We start from the raw sequence: 23,655 nt of genomic DNA on the forward strand, positions 1-23,655 counted from the left end.
TAAAAGCACGAACGCAAGCCGGAGAAACGTTTTGAAACTTTCTGTGTGCCGTTGTTACTGAAGCTGTGTTGCTGCCAATGGAAAGTTCATCAGGGTTTTGTGTTCGCTTGTCTCTGAAGCAGAGATACTTTCTATTGCTTTGCTTTGCTGTGGGAGCCGTGGTTGCTTATCGATTTACAAGGTACGAGACAAACACTTCAGGCAGATTAACAAGTCAATATCCAAACGCTGGTCCGATCTTTATAAAAGTCAGACATGAAGATACATTTGTGGATGAATACTACACCCACTGAGACTTAAATGTGTTAAGAGCAGTTTTTTATTGTCCAACCATCTTCTCATAGCTTATGACGGAATGTATTTGCATAGGTCTCAGCTCTGTTGCAATGAACCTTCACCCGGATCACATGTTGGCCTTTGGACATCTAAGTTCATTCTGTTTTGGAGGTGTTTTAAATCAACGTGTAGTATCAGTGTAGAGGTGATCTTACTCGAATCTGACGCTCCTGACGCTTAAGCACATACTTCACTCCAGAGTGAAACACACATTACATAAACAATTACATTACACACACAGGCAAACATTACATAAAACAAGTAACTAAACTAACCCCCTTGGTTGGCTCATACAATCAGTTTGAGGATATTCGACTTTAATTACACGTCACGTGCTGACTCACAAGGTGCTTTTAGCAGGTTGTGCATATTGTTACATTCAGGTTATTGTAGGTGATAACACAAGAGGGGCACACCCAGCACAACAGCTACCTTTTACCAGTAGGATATCATGAAGGAAAATGTGAACAGGTACAACTGGTCTTAAATTATTTGCCCAAATATTAGTCATGCTTGCTTGCTATCAAAAAGTCCCATGTCTTCATCTTCTTACACAGTTTCACTAGATCAACATGCTCCTGCTCTGCTGTGAACTGTGTTTTGTCCCTTATAGGAGTCGCACTGAAGTTAGAAAAAACAGGCATGTGGTGGGTCTAAGGGCCAACTCCTCACAGTTCACTCTGGAGACAAAACCCTTCCGCATCCTGGGAGGCTCCATCCATTATTTCCGGGTCCCCAGGGCCTACTGGATGGACCGGCTGCAGAAGATGAAAGCTTGTGGCCTCAATACTGTCACAACGTAGGCTCACACCGTGGTGCAGAATTAGCTGAATATGATGAATCTCAAAGCACTAAAATTACCAGTGTCAAATAGTTGTTTTACTGCAGAAGATTGTTCACAATTACACTGAGGTCACAAGTCAGAGTTCTATAAAATAAGTTTGGATGTAGTAATGTGATTTTCAAGAAACAAATACAGTCTTGTAAATTATTTAAAATGAATCTCATTTCCATAAAATACTGAATGCACAAAAAACAACCTCTTTTATTTCTTTTCTTTTTTCTTTTTAGCTATGTGCCCTGGAACCTCCATGAGCCTGAACGAGGGGTGTTTAATTTTGAGGATCAGCTGGATTTGGAGTAAGAAATTATAGAGAAAGACTTGGAGGCAATTCTGAGAAGCTGTTGACGAGCAGATAAATTCCTGCAGAGGGCGGTGTTACACTGCAATACGCCATATTCTTCACACAGAAATCACTTAATACTGCTGAGAAGAGTATATCTACCCTGAAGAAATGCTCTTGATTAAGTAGTAGTCCACTGCCCATGTCAATGATTGTTGATTTTTAGAGAGCGATTGCATTGATTTCTCAAATGTGTTGCCTACAGATAATGATTATCTGTCCCCACTTGATGTGTTCAGCCCCAGCACTAAAACAGCCCGGTGGTTTTATGTTGTGATGGACTGGGTTCAGCATGGACACGTTTTGACACGTGCCGATCATGGCCAGCATAAAAGTTTTCCAATGCTGAGCCCTTTCCACCACAATATTAAGACCACCAGGTCAAATTAAAGTTGTGGTTGATTGGTATATGTTTGTTACAAAAATGTATTAACTGTATTTAATAATTATTTTAATGACAACTAGACCCAACTAGCAGCTTTGCAAATTTTGTATCCTTTTTTTAGAGCCTACCTCCGCCTTGCAGCGAGCTTGGGCCTCTGGGTGATTCTGCGACCAGGGCCATACATCTGTGCTGAGTGGGATTTAGGGGGACTGCCAAGGTAAAAATAACAATAAAGGGTTACCTTTGCCCATATCTTGCATCTGTCTCACAGCCCTAGACACGTTGTAATGCATTGTTTTAAAATAGCCTGCAGGGGTTCTCAGTTAATCCCTTAAATGGGCTTTGAAATTAATTGTTCAGTCAGGTAGTCTGTTCCAGTAGTTAGCGATATCTTTGCTGAAGGCTTAATCCATTAAACTGTTGGAAATTATTCATAGGGTAGTTGAATTATTATATTATATTAAATGTGCTGTCTTTGTCCCTATGTAGCCAGCGTCACCATGTGTGCTACAGTGCATCCAGAAAGTATTCCCAGCGCCTAACATTTTCCAAATTTTTTTATGTTACAGTCTTATTTCTAAATGTATTAAATTCATTTTTTTACCTCAAAGTTCTACAAAAAATACCCCATAATGACAACTTGAAAGAAGTTTGTTTGAAATCTTTGCAAGTTTAATAAAAAACAAAAACAAACAAACCAAAAAAAATCATATACAGAATTATTCACCGCCTTTGCTTAATGCTTTGTTGAAGCACCTTTAGCACCGATTACAGCCTCAAGTCTTTTTGAGTATGATGCTACAAGCTTGGCACACCGACTTTTGTGCAGTTTTTCCCATTCTTCTTTGCAGTACCTCTCATCAGGTTGGATGGGGAGCATCGTTGTACAGCCATTTTCAGATCTCTCCAGAGATGTCCAATCGGTTTCAAGTCTGGTCTCTGGCTGAGACACTCAAGGACATTCACAGAGTTGTCCTGTAGTCACTCCTTTGTTATCTTGGCTGTGTGCTTAGGGTCGTTGTCCTGATGAAAAATGAACCGTCGCCCCAGTCTGAGGTCCAGTGCGCTCTGGAGCAAGTTTTCATCAAGGATGTATGTGTATATTGCTGCATTCATCTTTCCCTTGATCCCAACTAGTCTCCCAGTTCCTGCCCACAGCATGATGATGCCACCAACATGCTTTACTGTAGGGATGGTATTGGCCAGGTTGTGAACAGTTAGTTTTTACATTTTAAAGATTTCAAACAAATTCTTTCATGTTTTAGAATTTTGAGGAAAATAATGAATTGGATCAATGTGGGAATAAGGCTGTAACATAACAAAATGTGGAAAAAGTAAAGTGCTGGGAATACTCTCTGGATGCACTGTACATTAAGTAAAACAAAGAATTGCTCTTAGAGAAATTGGTCCTGCGAAATCAGGGCATTTTAGTTTGCAACAATCTCAAAAATGTCTGTGAAATCCTGGAGGGACCAGACTTTTGTTGAGATATTACAGCAGATAATAATTAAATCTGGCATGCACATCTCCTTAATGGATGAATTCATATAGTTGTATAAACAAAAAAGTTTTAGACAAATAAGTTCGAGGGAAAAAAGTAGGAATAGGCACTGGAGGAGTTTTGCCTTCAAGGAATGCGAAGCTGAGGTAATATATATTTGATATTCATCAAAACAGATTGTTTCGAGAGGCATCCAGTGAAGCATGACTTCCTCTACACAGCATTTTATGATAGTCATGCTTGGGTGCAACTGTTTTAAAAAACCTATAGAGTTCACTCCAGAGCACCTTGAGGAATGTGTGTGACATCTTACCTTTTGGACTGTTTGGACTGAAAGTTTTGTTGCGATTACCTTTCAGTTGGCTATTACGGGATAAGAACATGAGACTGAGGACAACCTATCCAGGGTTTACCGCTGCAGTCAACACCTTCTTTGATCAACTTATCAAGAAGGTTGTTCCACATCAGGTACTTTCTGTTTTTAATGTGTCACTAATCCACACAATTTAAGAAACACAGATGCTAAATAATACAAATTTCAGCTATTTAATTTGAGCTCAATAAAAACCTGCAGCAATTATCAGCTGTTGAGCAGTGGTAACCAGTGCACCATATGCACTTGAAATGTTCAACTTATGTCCTCCCAGCCATATTTTATTTTTATAAGCTCTATGCATCATTTACCAAGCTCTGATTTCCAGTTCATAGTGTTTTAAACAAATCCGCTGTATTTAGGTCATGTGAGGTGGTCAAGAACTGGTACAGAGCCCTAATATGTGTTCAATTCATTGGCTAATTGTTGCCCAGTATTCCAGGGGTGGCCCAGTTATCGCAGTTCAAGTGGAGAATGAGTATGGCTCCTATGCCAAAGATAAAGGTTACATGCATTTCATCAAGGAGGTAAGAAACTAAATTATAATTTTTTTCAGCAGTATTTGGTATATGTCACCTATTTACTCATGTTTTCCCTGCCGTCCTTCACTAACCCACTGTCTTTAAAATTCCGCAATTAAATTTCAGAAAGAACCTCTTCTGTTTTGTTTAGTTACCTCCATAATCCCCCTTCTCTTCAGGCGTTATTATCAAGGGGCATCACAGAGCTGCTGCTGACCTCAGACAACAAGGAAGGACTAAAGCTTGGAGGAGTGAAAGGAGGTATTGTCTGCTGACAGACAAACAAGACTGTGCATACACTGACGCACACACAAACAAACACCCGTAGACAATATGGTGGTTGGTGTTTCAACAAACAATGGCAAGAGGTTTGAGCCAAGGATGGCTCAGTGTCAGGCAGCTGCAGTTCACAACAAAGTTCCACACACAAAGGATTTTGTGTACTGTAGTACCAAAATAATGCTCATTTTAATGTACATTGGTGTACATCTTGTGATGGCAGCAGTAAGGGGCTACATTTTAAATTAATGTCTATGCATTAGTAGCCATTGTTTAAAGCCATAATAAGATTAGGTGTTTTTTTTAATTTATTTTAATTATTTATTATCACTTCAAACGATTTACATTATTCAGTTAATTACAAGTCACCAGAGTATTTTAATGATAAACCTTCCTCCTGTGGGAACTCATAAAATGGTCAATTGTTTTTTCTGTGCATATTTTTCAACACTGATATGTATATTGCACACACAGAAATAAGAATGATTGTGATTCACTGCCAACAGAACCTTTACATTTAAAGATGCTTTTCAACATGAATGCTGCAGTTGCTTTGTGAAACTAGTAATAGTTCTTCACGATGCGTAAATGTTTGTTTTCTCACAATTATTATTCTATCCTTTATCAAGTCAGCAAAGAATAAAAGCATATTTATAATACTATTCATTTGTTTCAATCTCAAGCACTACAAACCATCAATTTTCAAAAGCTGAACCCAGATGACATCAAGTATTTGGATGCAATCCAAGTAAGTGGTGTTTGTCTGTCACTGGCTAAGGGTTTTATTTTTTCATATACTGTATTTATTCATATAGTGAGTCAGTCATTACTAGTTTTCTGGTCTAATCAAATTCTACATGGTATAAACACATTGTTAGTCCTCGCTCTTTCCAATAAATAAACCATCCGGACAAATGTCAGTGAAAATGTAGTTCTGCTTCACTGTATGAAAAGAGATAAAAAGGGAGATAATAAATTAAATCTTTAAAACTTCAGTCAATGATTGTGCTGTAGAAACAGCGTAGTTAATGAAAGAAACTAAAAAGTCAGGCATTTCTTTTGTTTTGCTTAGTGTGTGCCTCTTCTCAAAAGTAAAGCATTTTCTCTCATAGCCCCAGAAGCCTAAGATGGTGATGGAGTACTGGTCTGGCTGGTTTGATCTTTGGGGGAACCTTCATCATGTATACGAAGCTGAGGGTGAGAGATACTTTTGTTTTTGTAAAGGTAACAGCCACTTACAGTAGATGGATAGAAATCTTTTTGTTGGCGAGACATATGGGCTCACTAAGACAGGTATTCACATGAGGGCAAAACAGGATTTCTGCAGATGGATTCTCTGCTGAAGGCGAAACAGTTTCTTTCTGTACAGAGGGTCGATAATACTGGCTAATTTGAGACTGGGGTAAGACAGGTGTTGTGCTGCGAGTCAATACAGAATCTCTGAAAGTAAAACAGACAGTCTTGTGGGTAAGACGCAGTCTTGGTGCCTTAGGGTGAAAAAGGCTTAAGCCAAACCTTTTTAGCTGTGAATAACTTCATCTCTTAGCCAGGGGAGAAACAGGGTAAGGACAGAGTTGCTGCTGTGTGTGCGGGTAAAATAAATTCTCCAAGCTAGTGAGTCTGAGCCAGCCTTCTTTACCAAAGGCACCGATCTCACTCATAGCCGCTGGGATGTACAGCTTAGCACATGGTCATTTCTTCCTTGTTTAGTGCTTTGTCAGAGATTTATATACTTTTCACGTGTGGTAGGTTGGAAGTGTGTATGTCCATACTCCTAATTTTATCTCTGCGCTATAAATTTGATGTTCAGGGCAGAAGCCAGATTTTTCAAACACCTCCATGTACAGGATTTTTCAGAGATGTGCTCCACTGATTCTCACTGACTGTACTGAACTCAGGTGTGATGTGTTCTATACCCTCTCATTTCCTCTGTATCCACATTCAACTATTTGCTACAGCTGTCTTGCTCTTTGCTGCATTAAATGCTTCAGTTAATTGGAACACTTCACTATTTGATTTTCCTAGTTCTCTCTATGTGTACCACAGTGTCTTACACAGTAGCCACTGGATGCATGTTTGAAACCCATATTTAACTTCACTACAGGATAAGAAATGCCAAATACCTTGTTGATTTTTTTTTAAAACACATATTCACTGCTTCTCACCAAAAGGCAAATTGTCTGTCCTTGACACAAAATGGATTGAAATGGATAGAATGAAGTTTCATTATGATAAAAGAATTACTGAATTGAGTTTTTTGCATTTCAATCTTCTGTAGCAGTCTTTCTCTTTTTGGCTTTTCTTCCTTTATTTCTTGGCTCTCAATTGCACCAACTGCTGATCAGTGAAATAGTGTGAAACCATTGGCAGGACTGTGTATCGTGTCACTGATGTGCAGTGGTGGAAGAATTATTCAGAACTTTTACTTAATACAACAATATAAAAAAAAAACATACAAAAATACTTTACGAGTACGAGTACAATGTTCAGAATCTTAAGTAAAAATAACATTAAAAAGGTTTTCTGCTTAATTAACTTATCGTATCAAAAGTATTGTATCAAACAGTGCTTTATGTATTACATTATTGTATTATTATTGCCCATGTGTTAATGTGTGACCAACATTTTTGCAGATGGTTGAGATTTAGTTTTAATTACTTTGTGTACTGTTGGGCAGTTTATAATCACAATAATGTAAAACAAACAAACAAAAAAAAAAACAGTTCTAAACACTGCTAACTATCTATCAGAGTTTGTCTAAAAGACCAACAGAATCATTTTTTGACAGAAAATGTTTGACAGAAAATCTTATTCTATAAGTTCAGTCTGCGGAAAATGGGTAGAAAATTAGTATGAACAAAAAGAATAAAAAGCAGAAGAGCCTTAGTTTCCACTACCACTGGTGCTCACCGGTGGAACAATAACAAAATTACAAAGAAATAAATATGCTAAAAGTGAGGTGTCAATGCGTTAGCACATATTTCATAAAGGCCTTTTATTTTTTATCATCCTCTTAAGTTTCTGCTTTTGTGGATGTGGGCCCAATTTTTTTCTTTGTAATTTAACAATGCAGTCTTTTTGGATGTACTGTATCAATCCTGAGTTTTTGAATTTTTCTTGTATGGAGTTAAACACAAAAGTAAACAAAATAATTTCCAGTGCGCCTAAAACTTACAGGTAAGCATACAATTCAACCAATATGCAGCATTAATGAGTTGCTGTGTGAACTACTGTTTAACAAATGGGAGAGAAAATTCATAAAGAATAACCTCTTTCATTTAATTTCAGAAATAAATAGGGTATATTTTTTTGAGCAGCAGCCATTTCTTTGCAATTAACAGTGAGCTATTAGCAAATGTCTAGGAAATCATGAGGAAAATGTACACAAAATTATCTGGAACAATATGAAACCTTTAAAAAACGAAGCATACTAAAATATTCAAGAGCAGTGTGTCAGCAAATATGTTTCTGAAGTAAAAAATCCTTAGTTACTTTCGACAACTGAGTGGGGCGGCTATAGCTCAGTTGGTAAAGGCAGTTGCTTACGGACCACAGGGTGAGTGGTTTGATCCCCGGCCCTGGCTAAATGTCGAAGTGTCCCTGGGCAAGACCCTGAACCCCTAACAGCCCATTCCCCCTCCCCAGCGATGCAGTGCCGGTCCAAGCCCGGTAGAAATTGGGGAGGGTTGCGTCAGGAAGGGCATCCGGCGTAAAAACTGTGCCAAATCAACATGCGGACAATGATCTGCTGTGGCGACCCCGAACTCACGGGATAAGCCGAAAGGAGAGTAGTAGTACTTTCGACAACTGAGTGTGTGCTATTTTGCATTTATGCTCATATTCGATTTTTTTTTAAAACTATATATTGGCACATAGTTTAGCTTAGATTGTAAACATTTTAATAGGACTAAACTAAGAATAAGTCATTTTAGACTTTGAAATAAAATAAATAATTAGATAAAAAGGCTAATTAATGTATTGTTTTCTCTTTAGCAAACAGTTTATTATTAAACTCCTATGTATTACACCATATTTTTCATATAGCAACAGTTGGTCCACATGCTGGAGCCAGGCTAGTGAAGGTTTGTAGTATATTGTACAGTCATGAAAATAATAGCATATGTTTAATGGCAGTCTCACATTGCTTTCACTGCTTAAGTGCTTTCAGAAGTGTCTTATTTTAACACACAGTGCAGAGCCTAAAGCTTTACAGCCTGTCATTCCCAGTAGCCTTCCACATCTCAACAGAAATGTTCTGAAAATAAAAGGGCCACAAGTCTTACTTCCCCATGTATTTTCCCCTCAGTGAAGGGTAAGAAAGAGACCCTCACCATGCAGAAAGTGTCATGGCTTCAGAATGAACACTGCGATATTCAGAGGGGATTCATGTCCTTGACAGTACAGTGCTCTGCAGACTGAAACGCACCCAGCAGCTGGTCACAGCTAGCGCCACAAACACGTAACCAAGCGAGTCTGACTCTGTCACTCACCCTGCTCAATTGTTATTCACCACGGCTCATGCCCTTGATTCAAATCATTAAAGTCAGTTCAATTTGATTACTAAAGTCCAATTTGAATACTCAATTACTTGCTCTGCTCTCATCCCTACAAAATATAGATATGTAGCTAATTTGTGCAGGGAGGTAGGTGATTTTTCATGGGCGTGAGCATCGTACCATGATAAATCATAGTAACCTGTAATAGGATGTGTGGCTGGGGTCTGGCCGTGTTTCAATTGAAGTGGAAATGAGTTCAATGGGATTATTGAAAGAGTGGGTCCTGCTTGGTAAAATTAAACTCAATTGGTCTTTTATTTTCTTTACCTTTTTGTTATTCATGTGTCTTTATCTTTGTATTTATTGTTCCCCGTTTTACTTGCTGACAGTTTCAGAATAATTAAGCTAAACTGTGATTTCTTTTTCACTTTTTTAACAGACATGGTATCTGTGGTCACAGAAATTCTTAAACAAGACATTTCCATCAACCTCTACATGTTCCATGGAGGGACAAATTTTGGCTTTATGAATGGGGCTCTTGCTGTGGGCCTACCAGCACCTAAGCCAATGGTAACAAGTTATGGTAGGTGTAATTATCCTGCTTATGACCAGCATTACACTGGTTTTACTTTTGTAAAATCCAATATGAAAATGTAAAATGATTATAATTCAGGTATGCATGTAATCACCAATCACTGACCTTAGGAAATAGAGTCTGAACCAGAATCTGATCTCTTTCATTGGGTTGTGTGGAAACAAATGTGGTCAAGATACAGTAGGAAGATTTAAACAGGATATTTTAAATATCTGTAGGTGGTGCTATCGGTACTCTGCAGCCTCTGACCTTCCTTGGCTAATAAATTTGAATATGTAGTGCAGACTAATGAATTCATTACCCATGAAAATGCATGGGAAATGTAAATTAAAGATAGTAGATTGGGTTTTATATCCTCGTCTTGGGCATTTAACATTGCAATGACCTCATTCTTGAGGGAATTCTGAAAACTCTTGCAATAGGGAAGGTCACCTCTGACCTTCAGCACTCTTTCTACCTGTGTTTACTCCTCTGACTGCCTTTTACCTTTTTTGCCACAAATAGGCTCCAGTTTCTGTCAAGATAACCTGAAATGTGTCCCGCAGCTGTCTCAAGATGTTTGATAGGGGAGCACAGTGAAGGCATCTGCCACAGTAAGAGGCATCGTTGCCTCTTTCTGGCTCCCGAACCTGCTGTTCTGATAGCACATTATCTTTCAGATTACGATGCTCCATTATCCGAGGCTGGGGATTACACCACCAAGTACCATCTTCTGAGGAATGTATTCAGCCGCTACCACAGTGAGTGTTGTACATTGTTGCTGCGATGGGCCCCACATATTCTGTCTCCCTTTCTCTCCTGCTTCCTTTCATCCCCCCACTTAAGTTAATTCTTCTTGTAGAACCTGTTCTCTGTTGGCTGGAGCATGATAACTCTGCATATGATTACAAGAATGGATTAGATACGGGTGTGTATGCGTGTGAGATTCCTGTCAAACACTTACAATTACATCCTATTGTCAAAATGACAGAATGGGCCTTGTATCATGTGTATTGCTTATGCAGTTGTCTATATTTGTAAAACAAGGGTTTTGTGGCAGAAGTTACAAGTGTTAGCCAGCAGTGGAAATGTAGCTTTAAGCAATCTATGAATGGATCCAGCCTAACAAAGTCATAATTTATCCAATGTTGCGGTGATTGAGGATTGTTTGAAAGGCTGCCTGTGCATGATGTGTAGTAGTCTGCTGAACAATGAGCATTGGCCTGGATATGGGAGTTACACTGAGAAGGCTTTGTGTTTTATAGCAACCACAAACACATGACCTAATTCTTTAATTAGATCAGCTTGATCTTGATATTTTAGTATCGTCAAATCATGTACGTTATGTCAGTTGCTTTTGCCCTGTGGTGTCTTTTTTGCACATGTAATAGACTCAGGCTGATCTGTCAAAGGTCTGACACTGATATTTGAGACAAACATTGCTTAAAATAGACTTACTTGCTTCTGGGTTTTCTCATTAGTTCAAACTTGTCAAAGCATTTAGAAGTATTAATTCTTGTAATCACCAGTCTTCTGTTAAGAAAGTCATATGTCAAATATGGGTAAGTTTTTCCTATCAAGCAACACATACAGTAGATAAGTATCATATAGATACCTTGAGAAATAAATCAAATTTTACAATAAAGCTCCACAGATTGTTTTTTTAAATTTCTTTTCACATTTTACTGCACACTCGTCCCCCCTCCTTTATAATATACAATTTATACATTACTAAACACTTGTAAGCATTTTGTTGAAGGTGTGGGTGATTATAACCTTGAAGCTTTCCTTGGACTGCCATGCTTTTTCCAGAGGGTCGACTGCTGTGTGTGTTTGCTTTAACACCTTTAAAAGCGGTTAGAGGGCATGGGTGACTACTGTTAATCGTTGTAAAGTGACTGTTGTGTAACATGGAGTGCAAACTGTTTGCTGCTGTGGAGGGCAAATGGCTCACCAAAGGAGCCTTAGAAATCAGTTTCTAAGAGACACATTGCTTTTGGCAATGAGACACTCACAGGGAATATGAAGACTTCTACAACAACAGGGAAAATGTGACAGTAAGGCTGTGGTGCCTTTAACAGGCTAGTGACTATTATATCCAAAAAGCAGGTCTAATAGCTGTTTGCATAAATTGTTGTAAATAAACTTAAACTTGATTCCGTGTTTATTACTAGCTGTTTCAAATCGTATACTATGGATTTATTTATTTATTTATGTTTATTTATGTTGGAATCTTTTTATTTTCTGTGCAGAAGCAAAGGTATTTGTTTCAGCCTTGTAATGCTGTAAAGGATTTTCTAATAATTAGAAATCTCTCTCCCTAAGTGCTTATTTAATCATGTAAATCATGGTACTCATGGAAGCCCTGGGTAAATAAAGCATAAAGAATGTAAATAGTCATGGATATACAGTCAATCAAGCAGCAATTTTCCTCTTTGTGTCTCAGCCCAGCCTCTGCCTGAACTGCCCTCTCTTCGGGACAAGAGTGCATACCAGCCTGTTCTCGTCCACCGGCACCTGTCTCTGTGGGACACTCTGCACTTCACTGACAAGGTAAGTTACAGACAGTGCTAAAATTAGAGACACAGAAAAAACAAACATGATCTGTGGAGCAAAGCAGGACCACAAGGTTGTTGACATACAACAGCAACAAATAAAATATTGAATACATAACTTATACATAAAAAAACAATTAAATAAACTCACAGAAAATATGCTGGGAGTTATGTGCATGTGCACTTCGTTGTTGTTCTGAACTATTCAAAAGTGTGTACCCCTGAAATATCTTTGCACTGCACGCAAGGCTTTCAGCTGAGATTCCCACTGTCCCAGCCTGAGGACATGTTGTGTTTTCAATAACTACAGTTACTGTAATGTAGCACAAGGCCCTTATCCCAATCTGCCTACTCAGTGTAAAACGTCTGGTTGCCTTAATGATCTCATTTGTGTCAAAGGTGCAGCTTGTCTCAAAAGTTTTACTGCACCTCCACATCTGTTGAGATGGATTTGAAAATGATAATCTGGTATCATATGTGAACAAAGAATGGTCTATATAGTCATTTGTCCTATCCAAATAATACCAAATACTGATACCTTTTTAATATGTTTTGTTTTTGATTTAAATCAAACCTGGTTAAAGTACAGATGTGGTTGTAATAATTGAACTTGCAACAAACAGCCATCAACAACCTGATTTCCTGTACTAATTAAGATGATGTGATAGGGGAAGTAAATGAGTAACACTCCTGTAACGAACAACTGCTGGTAAGGTGCCCCTGAGCAAGACATTCTCTCCTAACTGCACCAGTGGCCTGCTCAGGGACCTGCAGTAATCAACTGTGCAACACTTTACGAGTGTAAAGCAGGTTGTTGTGGAAATAAAGTATGAATGCAACATAAAACCTCCCTGTGCTAAGCAAAAAAAAGGATTGGTTTAACAACCTTTTTGGAGGGTGTCATCATGTCTGCTTACTTTCATGTCCACCAGTCTATTTCAACCTTTTACACCGTGCTCCTCAGTTAAAATTTATATTCAAACCAGATGCAGCATGTCTGGCAGTTGCTTACAACATTAATTATTCACTCCGCGTCACAACAATTTGCTTCCCTCTGAGACGACAATTACTTTGCCCCTGACCAGCCACACACCCTCGTTCAAAAAGAGTGTTTTCTCCTCAGTGGCTTCAGAGACACTGAGTGGGATGTCTGAGTTTGATATTGTATCAATGTGTTTAGTGGTAGGTGGTTAATCGTGTCATAGCAGGAAGTGTTTATTGTCTTTTGAAGAGTGCAAATGCACCTCCCAAGGGTATGTGAAAAGAATGTGGCTGCACAAAACAATTGCTCTGAAAGGAAAGCTTCATTAGGTTTGATAAATCTTCTCTTTGGATGAAGCCATGTTGCAAGTGGGAGATTGTCTGGCAGGAACCATCTGCACTGGCAGTGGTTTTACATTAAATGCAACAAATTTTATGTAACCACTTCAAAAATATTTCTAAAAACGACCAAAGTCCACACTACATTGAAGCACTTGTTTTTATAGGTTAGTACTGTATATACAGCAAACACTCTCTTTTTGTCTTTTCGTTTCAGCCGTTGAAATCAGAGAGGCCAGTAAACATGGAGAATCTCCCAGTCAATAATAAAAACGGTCAATCATACGGTTACACACTGTATGAGACCACCATAACCAGTGGGGGAGCCCTCAACTCAAGGAACAACATCAGAGACAGAGCACTGGTGAGGACAGGAAGGCAGACATCGACATAATGCATCCACACTCACTCATTTACACTTAGTGTGAATGTTTGCACTCGGAAAGTTGTAATTTGTCTGTTACAAATCGCAGTGTACTTGTAAAGTGCAATTAATGAGCTGAAACTGCGACCAGTTGCTGTGTTATTAGTGTCAGTTATAAGTTCTCAAAAGTTGATGTCCAAAAGTTTTAGTGAAAGTTTGAGTGCAGGGTGAACACAAATATGCTTCATGTTGAGAGTCATTAAGATTACTCAACCCTTTCTCTCCTTGTTGCCATTAGTGACATAAAAGTATGTAAATATAGTTAAATATTGTCTGTAGGATGTTCCTCATTTGAGTCTCCTTTTTTTCCTTCTCAGGTTTTTGTGGACAAACATTTTGTTGGTGTACTCGATTATAAGATACAAGAACTTGCACTCCCTGATGGGAAGGTACCGTGGGTGTGTGTTTGTGTGTGTGTGTTTGTGTCCTTCTGTAGTTTAGACCCAGCCTGCTGCTAGCTTTTTTCTAAAGAATGAGGTTTTTAATATTTAACAAGATGCAGCATGTTAAAGCTTGAGGGGATGCTGATCCTGATGTTTTTGGCAGCAAGGTCCTGGTATTATGCCAACAGCAAATCTTCAAATGAATGTTTATTTTAACAAATTTGAATAGTCAGGTTCAAACTTGCAGAAATAAAATCCAGTGTAAGTTCAGCCTTGATCAATTACTTAAACCAGAGCAGCTGAAATATTTTTTTGCTTTCCTTGTTATGTTGTTAATTCTCTCAATTGAGGAACACTGCTGTCTTTCAGTAATGCCTCATGTTTTATGTATTCTCCCTCTGAAGGGAAAAAGAACCCTAAGTTTACTAGTGGAGAACTGCGGAAGAGTGAATTATGGGAAAACCCTGGATGAGCAGCGCAAAGGTTGTTCCACAAACTGATGGCTTTGTAGATGTTCCAGTCAGCTTATGTCTTTCCAAATGATCTTTTTCATTAAAGACCTTGAAAGAAACTAATTAGAATTTTCTTAAGATACAGAGAGAAATCTGAAAGCAGCTTTGATTCACCTTTCAGGTCTTGTTGGAGATATCGAATTAAACCAGCAGCTCCTCCGAGACTTCATTATTCGTAGCCTGGATATGAAGCCAGGCTTTGTAAACAGGTTTGTGTCTTTCAATTATTATCCAGTTTCCCTCCATGTTTGTGTTTGCCTGTCACTACACCTGCTTGCCTCTGATTCAATCCAGCTGATTTTCTCCCTGCTAAACACAATCACTATTGGACGATGATGGCAAAATTCAAAAATTAAATCAGAACCTTCAAATTCAGTGTCTCATTTTGAACATCATAAGTTCTAAGCAGTTAAAGGAAGCAGATTGCTACACAGCTGCAATTACTAGAGATCTGTAGTCTATGTTCAAAAGGCCCAACTTGACTGAGAACCTTTGTGGGCTTTTCTCCTTTAACAATTAAATAAAAAAGTAAATTAGTAGCATATCTCTTTAAGATTTTAAAAGCAAGCCTGTTAATACATTCCAGACAAGCTGAACACAAATATGAAAAGTCCTCAATGTGGCACTAAAAATGACAATGATAGCTTTATGCCTAAGATGCAGCATATTGGTAAATATTACAACATAGCATTTAATAAAGAATTTATAGCATAATTAAATTGCCTAAGCACTAGATTAATGTCACTGTCACTGTGGAAACTACATTCTAGGCCTGTATCCATTCACAGCCAGTATGCTTAAATTAATTGCCAGGTAAAAGCGCAGAACATGGAGTGCTAAAAAATAAATGTAAAACGCTCTGAGTGAATATAATGGGACATGTGTAAATTAGTTTGGTGCTGATGGCTGTCATAGATACAAACTTTGTGTTGCAGTACACCAGACAAGTTTAGCTTGCAGGACCAAGTGCACCCAAAAGTGTCAACACCTGTTTTCATGATGTTATTTTATATAAAACGGTTCTGATTTACTTTGTTTGTTGTTAATTATCTTTGTATCAGTAACACCAGGTAGAAGTCAACCTGAAACTGTTTTAATATTTTCCTGGTGTTTTCTTATGTTGTTGCAACTCATATAGGTTACATAAATAGTACATATCAGGGTTTCCAGTATTATCTGTGTTAATGCATACATATACCTACTGTCTAGACATATTTTCAAGCTACTTTGATCTCTCTTTTGTATTGCAAAATTGCAATTTCTCTACCAAGACACCAGCCTGAAAATGTCAAGGCTTGAAGGTTTTTATGAAGGAATACTAAAATGTATAACCAAGAAAAGAAATTTGGTCTTATATCATGAAAACCTTTTGAATTTACTTAGAGGCAAAATATAAGCTATAGCCAAAACATAGACAGTAATTCAGAATATTTCTCCTGTCAAGCTTGACATTTACTTTGGGCAAATACTGCATCAAGGACATGATATACTGTAGTCTGACAAACAGTCCTCCTAAAAGCCAAGACAGATTATTTGTATATGGCGCACAAAATTGAAATATATTCCTTTATAGCATTATGTAAAAACGTGTAACGTAAGGTTTGGATGAAATAAAAAGTGCAATGTGTTCCTTATTTTGCAGACTTGGAAATTCAGCCCACTGGGTGTCTGTGCGTCAGCGGCCCTCATTTCCAGGGTTTTTCCAGGCCAGACTCTATGTGAGCAGCTCTCCTAAAGACATCTTCATCAAACTCCCTGTGAGTTGGACAATCAGTGGAGTTTTCAATCCAGTACACCAGAAGTGTGATTTTTTTATTTTGCATCTTTTGTTTGAACTTTTATTTTACACATCTAGTTAGAACTGGCTCACTTTAATTCGATTTATGAACATAATAATATTTCTTTTAATTAGTCTGAGAGTGAGAAGATTTTGGAAGGCTCTTTACTAAAAACAAGATGCTGGTCATTTTATGCAACTCTGCTTAATGATTTATTTATTTTTATTTAATAATTGAAGTGCCTCAGGACTGATACTTTCCTCCTTATGTCTCCTTTTTTAAACGTGTATGAAGCAAAGAAAGGAAGGCTTACCAAGTGTTGTTAGCTGTCATCACCATTTTTCTTTTCAGCATTTAATTGGATGAACCTGCCTGTTGTCATGGTGAACAGTAACTTGTTGTGTTCACAGGGCTGGAACAAGGGTGTCGTGTTTATCAACGGCAAGAATCTTGGACGCTACTGGTCCATCGGTCCTCAGCAGACTCTCTATGTCCCAGGTCCCTGGCTTCGCAGGGGGGACAACCAGGTACTGTCTTATTTTGTATTCATGTGCTTACTATTGAAGTCACCTTTTAGCACGGATGGCCACAAAGAAAAGTTCAGCCTTCACATTAACATTGTTACCAAAATTCCTTTTACTTGTCACTGCTCACAAAAGGCGCTTTCCTGTTGTATTTGTAATTTAACAAAATATCTTAAAGGTCACCTGATAAATTACAGCGTAGTAATTTTTTTTTTTTTTTACATTCTCACTCTTTTCTTTTGAATTGAGAGTTATAGAATTTTTTAATTCTAGTAATTAAAAAAAATCCTCTAATAATTCGAGAAGAATGTTTTAAAATGTATTGATATTTACTGCAATGTAGGTCACACCTTCTTGCACATAACTGCATGAATAGCATATTGTGATGGGCAGAATATTTTATACCAAATTCTCACACTAAGCAAGCAAATGTTTTGCATTATTGTGTGATAACAGACTGAAAGAATATGCCAAATATTGCCAAATATTAAAATATATTATTTAATTTTTTTAGATTAAATTTAAAAAAATGACTTCAGTCTTTTTGTAACATTGCAAAAAAAAATTTAAGGCACTGTGCAGGCACTGTGTGTCTTTGGTCATGTGCTCCTCAGTAATACAACAAAGCAGATCAAAGGTCACCAGTTACACAGTTAAAGCGTACCGATGGAGCTCCATCCACTGATCACTGATGTGAGTTGTGCATGCAGTACTGACATTGTTGGTCGACCACCCTCTCTCACTGTCTTATCCTGGCCTTGCTAAGCTGTTAGTTTTGATTCTTTACAGGTCATTGTGTTTGAGGAGCAGGAAACAGATGGTAAGATCCAGTTCACCAGCACCCCTGACTATGGCATGACTGTTGACGTTGAGTGATGACAGCAGGGGAGAGGGGAGGGTGGACGAGGAGAGGATGATGACGATGATGACGATGACGATGATGATGATGATGATGATGATGATGATGATGATGATGATGATGATGGCAGAGTAGCTGGGGAGGACACACCTACGGCGACTGCTGTGAACTTTGTTGACCCAGGCTCTGAAGCTCGGCTGCGGTCAAAAATTATTTGACAATGAACATGACAGTTTATGTCCAACCAGAGACACCAACATGGCAGTGTAAGCATCTTCCTCACAGTTGTTTTTCATCAAGTGACTCATGACATTCTGATGTGTCCTTTTTTCTCAGCTTACTAACAATATCATTAACCTGAACCCCTATAGTAGAGTACAAAATTGGAGACCATGAAAATCTGGGACTGTGACGAACAATGGACTTTATTAGTGTTGAAAAATCTCCTGCTCTCACTGACTTAATTTATAAATGATATCGAGTAAAAAAGACTGATTTGACCTCCCTGTCAGCAGCCCAGGCAGAGGAAGCTTTTGGACTACTTTATTGTGCACACTGGGAGTCTGTTAAACAGTGGTTGATTTTCAAATTCACCTTCTTGTAATCTCATTTCAGCTTGTGCAGATGATTCAGGAGCGTATTTTTGAAAAACTCATTCATTGTATGTGGTGCTAACCAATCAGGATAACAACAGAAGAGTGATTACACAGCGAAGCTGTGCTGTCACATTTGAAAACTATTCAGTGTTGCACCAGCTGTTTGGATACATTCAAACTTAGTCTTGTTATAATCCAAATGTTTCTTAAGTGGAGTAATGCATTGCTAAATGCAACATGTTTTTACAACATGTGGCTGCTCTCACACAGAAATAAGCTGTTACTATTGTTGAAATGTTAGCTTTTTATTATTAGCTTGACATTGTATGAGCTGCTTAGGCTACTGAAATATGGAGCACATTTGACCTGACACTTGATGAAATGCTGTGTGATACAGATGTAAACTGGTAGGATTTTGATTAACATTTTATATAAATTACAAAATATTGCACCAGTATTGTTAGAATAAACCTAAACCTGCCAGACAAGTGCACTGGCCGAACCGCACCAGTTTTTCTTTTTACAGTAACCCAGGCTGTCACTTGTGGCCGTTTAAGCTGTAGGATTGGTTTACCTGGCTTTGGTAAAACCTTTTTATTAGCTAGACTTAAACCGTCCGATATTGTGTTAACCTGACTAAGTTTCACTGCCTGTCAATAATATCTGGAGCAATGACTACAGTGATGCTGAAGCAATCCGTGGATCTATCATCAGCTAACTATTAGGTAGCTCTCACCTGTGCTTTATTTATAAAAATGTTATGTCCTTCACCTCCAGCATTTTAATACACATTGAAAATAAATATTGCTGTTTGTATTTCTGCAAGCTTCCATCCAAGTTGCAATGTGAGAGGAGGGATTCATGTATGCAGACTTTGCCATAAGTAGAGCTCTGGCAGGGACCCTTGACTAAAATGTTGTAGCAGGTGCTTTATACTGTAAGTGCCTAAAACAAAAAAGTGCCTTAAAACTTAAATCTCAATTTATCTTCTGAGAAATTGTTTCAAATTGCTTTGGCAACACAATCCAGTCAATGATTTATAAAACCACTGGTGAATTCAAGAAATCAAAAAATATCACAAGCGCAATCATATTGTATCTGTTGAGTGTTATTTTATTGAATGCATTTGTAGAACTGTGAATTGATTCACAATTTAGTAGTGGTAATTGTTTTTGTTTTTTGCATGCCCACAGGCTAAATGTGTCAGATCTCGGTATAGAAACACATATTACAACATACAGTGTAAAAACATCCATTGAACACAACACTCAGAATCAGATGAGATTCTTCTCAGTTGTTTTATTTCTCTTGATTCAACTAACATCTTTCTCTGAGACAGAATTTCTGTGGCAAATAAACAACCTTAAGAGTCACATGCATAAAATGTGAATCGTATGATGCTGGAACATCACAGTGAAGATGAGAAAGAGGGAGAATGTGTGTGTACAGTGTACTGTGCCTTAAAGAAGCGCTCAGAGGGTAATGCTCTCTAACTGACATTAAACACTGAGTAACTTGCACTGCTAATGTTGATGTATGAAACTGGTTGTAGCAGACTAATTCCTTTTGCGTGTGAAATATTGCTTTCTAAGTCTGTTTAGGTCAGCGAAAGTTTCAAATCAAGACAATCGGACAATGTGGTAACGTCACTTTCAGCCCTTTTGAGTAGTTCTGATGCTTCATGACACACCACAGAGAGTAGCATCACATAATCATATTTCTCTAACCACATGCTGATCTGTTTGACACATGAGACTTTTAGCAATGAAAATGACAGGATTTCAATCTATCTTGAAAATTGAATCATAACATAGTAGTTTTGAGGAAATCTTGATAATTATGCAAGTTAAATCTGCTACACATTGGATTTTTGTCTTTGTTTCAGTGTAAAAACTGCTGGATTCATCATTCATTTAGGCTAAAAGATAAAAACGCTCATTCAAGTAAAATGTAATAAACAGCAATGCTGTAAAGAAGATTATATGTGTATGTGGGTGTGTGGGGCTGCCTGCCTGCCGGTAAGACTAACCTATTATAGATCTAGATGATATGTGCGTAAAGTATACTGTATGTGTCCATGCTGTTTCAGAGAGCAGATTCAAGGGACAACACTACTATGATTAGATTGCACATCCACACTTGAAATAAATTCATAAATATATTAAATTTAGTTTTGAATAAATAATGTAAGGTAATTTAAACACAGATCCAAACATAGTCTCCATGGGTGTTCCCTGTGCAGTGTAATATCAGGCAATAAATGAAAACGGACGGCTTGATGAGAGATACAGTACAGCCATTGTCTGACTGTGTATCTGATCATATTTCAAGTGAAATATGTTATGTGAAACATGGTTTCTCCTGCTGATGAGCAGAGGCTGTTACGCCTTTGTAAGTTTTCAGTGCATTTTGGGTTATGTGTGCTGAAGTAGGGTGGGGTAGGGGGGATGCAGAGAGATAATCTGGCAACAGTACAGAGGCTCAGTGTTTGAATTATCTCCAGCTACTCCTGCTAGGCAAAGTTAGATAAGAGCCACCGCTGTGTATTGCACTAGATGGATGATTTATCAAGTCGAGGAGAGAATCTATTATATGAGGTGTAGAATAACTTTGTTAACGTGTTCAGTCACACAGCGTCATAGCTACTGATGCCTATCATTAGAGGTGCCGTGACTCCCCTCTCTCATCCGGTTAATATACAAGAGATGGATAATCATGCAAAATGAAACCATGACATACCAACATCAGTCCACAACACTGAAGATGTCAAGATTGCTACCAAATCACTAGACAAAAAATAATTTCGTTTGTTGTGCTTTTCTTTAGCCTGCTGCCACTTCAGTGTATAACGCATGATCGCCTTTTATAAGGGAAAGATAATTTTGTTTTGTTTGAAAAAAAGAATAGGACAGTGCATAAATGACTGAAAACTATTATTCATAACACATAACAGCTGTTAAAAGGTGAACCGTATTCAAACTTGTTTCTAAATGTATGTTTTGGGCAGTAATTCTTTCATCTTGTGTGTCACAGTAAAGTGTTTTCTAGACATTTCTAGACAGGGGAGGCACCTCATAAAACCATTTCTTGGGCTGTGATGATGTTTTGCCATGCTCTTCAGTGGCTTGTGTCCACACAATCAGTGGACACTTCTTTAGGTACACATGTACAATCGAATTCAATCCACTACAGCAGCTCTGCCAGGAGTTCTACATTTACAGTTTTACAACTGTCAGAAAGGTGATTCGAAGCTAGCATGTCATTGTGTTGATGTTGTTCTCTTTGCCTTATGACTGTGTCACAAACCAGAACTTCTGTTACCAAATGAAATTGGTGATGTGCTATAACGCTTTTCCTTTGCTGAAGCTGGAGGGAACCTGTGCCTTGTGTCATTGTAAGCAATTCAGCAGCTGGAAGATCAAAGACAATTTTGTTTATGTAAAAAAGGTAATTTCACTGATTTTATCCCAATTTATCCTGAATCCACTGATTGCTCTCATGTTAAATTTCTATTTACACATCTTGGTACAAAGGAACATCACTTGTGTATTTTTTTTAAGTGCTAAGAAGTGTTAGGATTTTGATGTGTGTTCATATGTTACATGTATGTTTCATTGCCCAAGCACAACAAGGGGTAAATCTCAACTAGCAGCCTCTCATCAAATGTATGGGTGGCTTAAATGCATGATTTATAATGACACTATAAAATAAACAATGATAACACAAGAGTAAACATCGGTAAGAGTCAGTAGTATTGAACTAGCAAGTAGGTCAAGTGCTTGCAAAACACCCAAACCAATTAAATTAAATTAAACCAAACATTTCATAGTTATCAAAATAACATTCCTTCCCTTGCTAGGTTCGAGTTTGCTCAAAGGAAATTCCACAAGAGACATATTTGTCCTTGGAGTTGTGTTTTTGTCCAGGCTGATGATCTAGGCTGTGTCCTTAAATCCAAGAGAAATTTCTCTTCACTTCTTTTCCATGTGCAGATCCAAAGCCACTTCTGTTTCATTTACTCAGGGTTTTTCTTTTTTCTTTTTTTTTTTTGAGGTGAAGGATGTTCTTTAACCTGCTCATATGGTTGACTCAGCTAGCTCAATGCTTTTCATATTGTGCTGTCTTTTGTGTTAGGTTGTCCTCAGCCTAAGATACGGGTCACGACTTCCCTTGCCGACCCTGTGAGGCGTCCTTTATGTCATATGCTCCGCACTCCACTCCTGGCAAATAACTTCCACCTCTTACTAATCTGTGCTTTATAGGATACATTTGTACTGTTTTAGTCTATATCTGAGTAATGTCAGATTCAGTGAAGAAGATTAAACACCCCTTCAAAGCCCCCCTTCCCCCCACTTCCTTTTTTCTGATGACTAAGACGAACGCTGGTTGCAATTATCAAGAGACTCGGGCATTTTCTTCCTATGCAGGTCCAAGGCCATCCACCTGCAAGAGAAAGGATTAAGATATGCTGAGAAAGAGCACTGAGGCTTCATTTGGGTTAATAGAACCTGTTTATTTCATTGGTGACTTTTAATAACACAAGCCACCTGAACAGGAAGCTATAGCAGCTCTTGCTATACTGCAGCTTGGTAAGATCAGGTAAAAGTGATGATCACATTTCAATTTCCTCATCTTATATTCACTTCAGATATGAAATTTGTTGATAGACAAATTGTTTGTCCCAATAATAGAAAGTATTTCTTTTAGATTTTGCAAAACATAATTACTCACTGTGGAGAAAATGGTCAGATCTCCACATTAGGGTCTGTGAATCCTTTTTTTCCCTCATTCACAAGAACAGGTTTCTCCGTTCTCGTGTGCCAAACAAGTATCTGGTGAGAAAACCACATGGAAACAGAAAACAAAACAGCAACATTATTGAAATGCTGTTCCCTTAATGCACTTACAGTATTCAGTCCGCTCCCCCTTTTAGCTCCCACTCTACCTCTCATGTTCTTCAAAACATTAAATTCTTGTTGTACTGTAGCTCCAACAGCACATACACCGCAGCGCCACAGGGCTTGCCTGTGTATAAAGAGCTAGTTGAGCGTGAAC

At 38.1% G+C, this 23,655-nt stretch overlaps 2 protein-coding genes across 10 annotated transcripts in view; one reads left to right on the forward strand and one right to left on the reverse strand.

Annotated features, from left to right (window-relative positions):
- The first annotated feature begins 45 nt into the window (after positions 1-45).
- Positions 46-20,120, forward strand: LOC137129462 (beta-galactosidase-1-like protein 2). 3 transcript variants are annotated; one of them, XM_067508649.1, is made up of 19 exons: positions 46-181; positions 950-1,135; positions 1,408-1,476; positions 2,027-2,122; positions 3,766-3,874; positions 4,214-4,306; positions 4,480-4,561; positions 5,263-5,327; positions 5,692-5,776; positions 9,515-9,658; positions 10,330-10,410; positions 12,096-12,202; positions 13,742-13,888; positions 14,266-14,346; positions 14,736-14,814; positions 14,965-15,052; positions 16,486-16,600; positions 17,032-17,148; positions 17,935-20,120. In XM_067508649.1, the coding sequence occupies exons 1-19, from the start codon at positions 78-80 to the stop codon at positions 18,019-18,021; spliced, it is 1,935 nt and encodes a 644-aa protein (XP_067364750.1). In that variant the 5' UTR covers positions 46-77; the 3' UTR covers positions 18,022-20,120. The 3 variants fall into 3 exon arrangements, with proteins under 3 accessions (XP_067364750.1, XP_067364751.1, XP_067364752.1); XM_067508650.1 differs by having other exon boundaries at positions 14,266-14,337; XM_067508651.1 differs by lacking the exon at positions 950-1,135 and having other exon boundaries at positions 47-181.
- Positions 19,869-23,655, reverse strand: part of b3gat1a (beta-1,3-glucuronyltransferase 1 (glucuronosyltransferase P) a) — a 71,793-nt gene continuing 68,006 nt past the window's right edge. For all 7 annotated transcript variants that reach the window (XM_067508664.1, XM_067508663.1, XM_067508665.1 and 4 more), the window contains 2 exons: positions 23,332-23,432; positions 19,869-23,043 (listed from right to left, as the gene is read on the reverse strand). In XM_067508664.1, coding sequence (XP_067364765.1) covers positions 23,346-23,432 — 87 coding nt within the window. In that variant the 3' untranslated portion in view covers positions 19,869-23,043; positions 23,332-23,345. The remainder of the gene's footprint in view (positions 23,044-23,331; positions 23,433-23,655) is intronic.

This window comes from Channa argus, chromosome 6 (assembly GCF_033026475.1).
Source record: "Channa argus isolate prfri chromosome 6, Channa argus male v1.0, whole genome shotgun sequence".
Lineage (NCBI taxonomy): Eukaryota > Metazoa > Chordata > Actinopteri > Anabantiformes > Channidae > Channa > Channa argus.

What these genes read in the sequence shown, in the direction of transcription:
- LOC137129462 (XM_067508649.1), top strand. Translation starts at nt 78, where the DNA reads ATGGAAAGTTCATCAGGGTTTTGTGTTCGCTTGTCTCTGAAGCAGAGA. An exon ending in GTTGCTTATCGATTTACAAG is followed by an intron (nt 182 to 949) that starts GTACGAGACAAA and finishes TGTCCCTTATAG; the next exon opens with GAGTCGCACTGAAGTTAGAA. An exon ending in AGAAGGTTGTTCCACATCAG is followed by an intron (nt 3,875 to 4,213) that starts GTACTTTCTGTT and finishes ATTGTTGCCCAG; the next exon opens with TATTCCAGGGGTGGCCCAGT.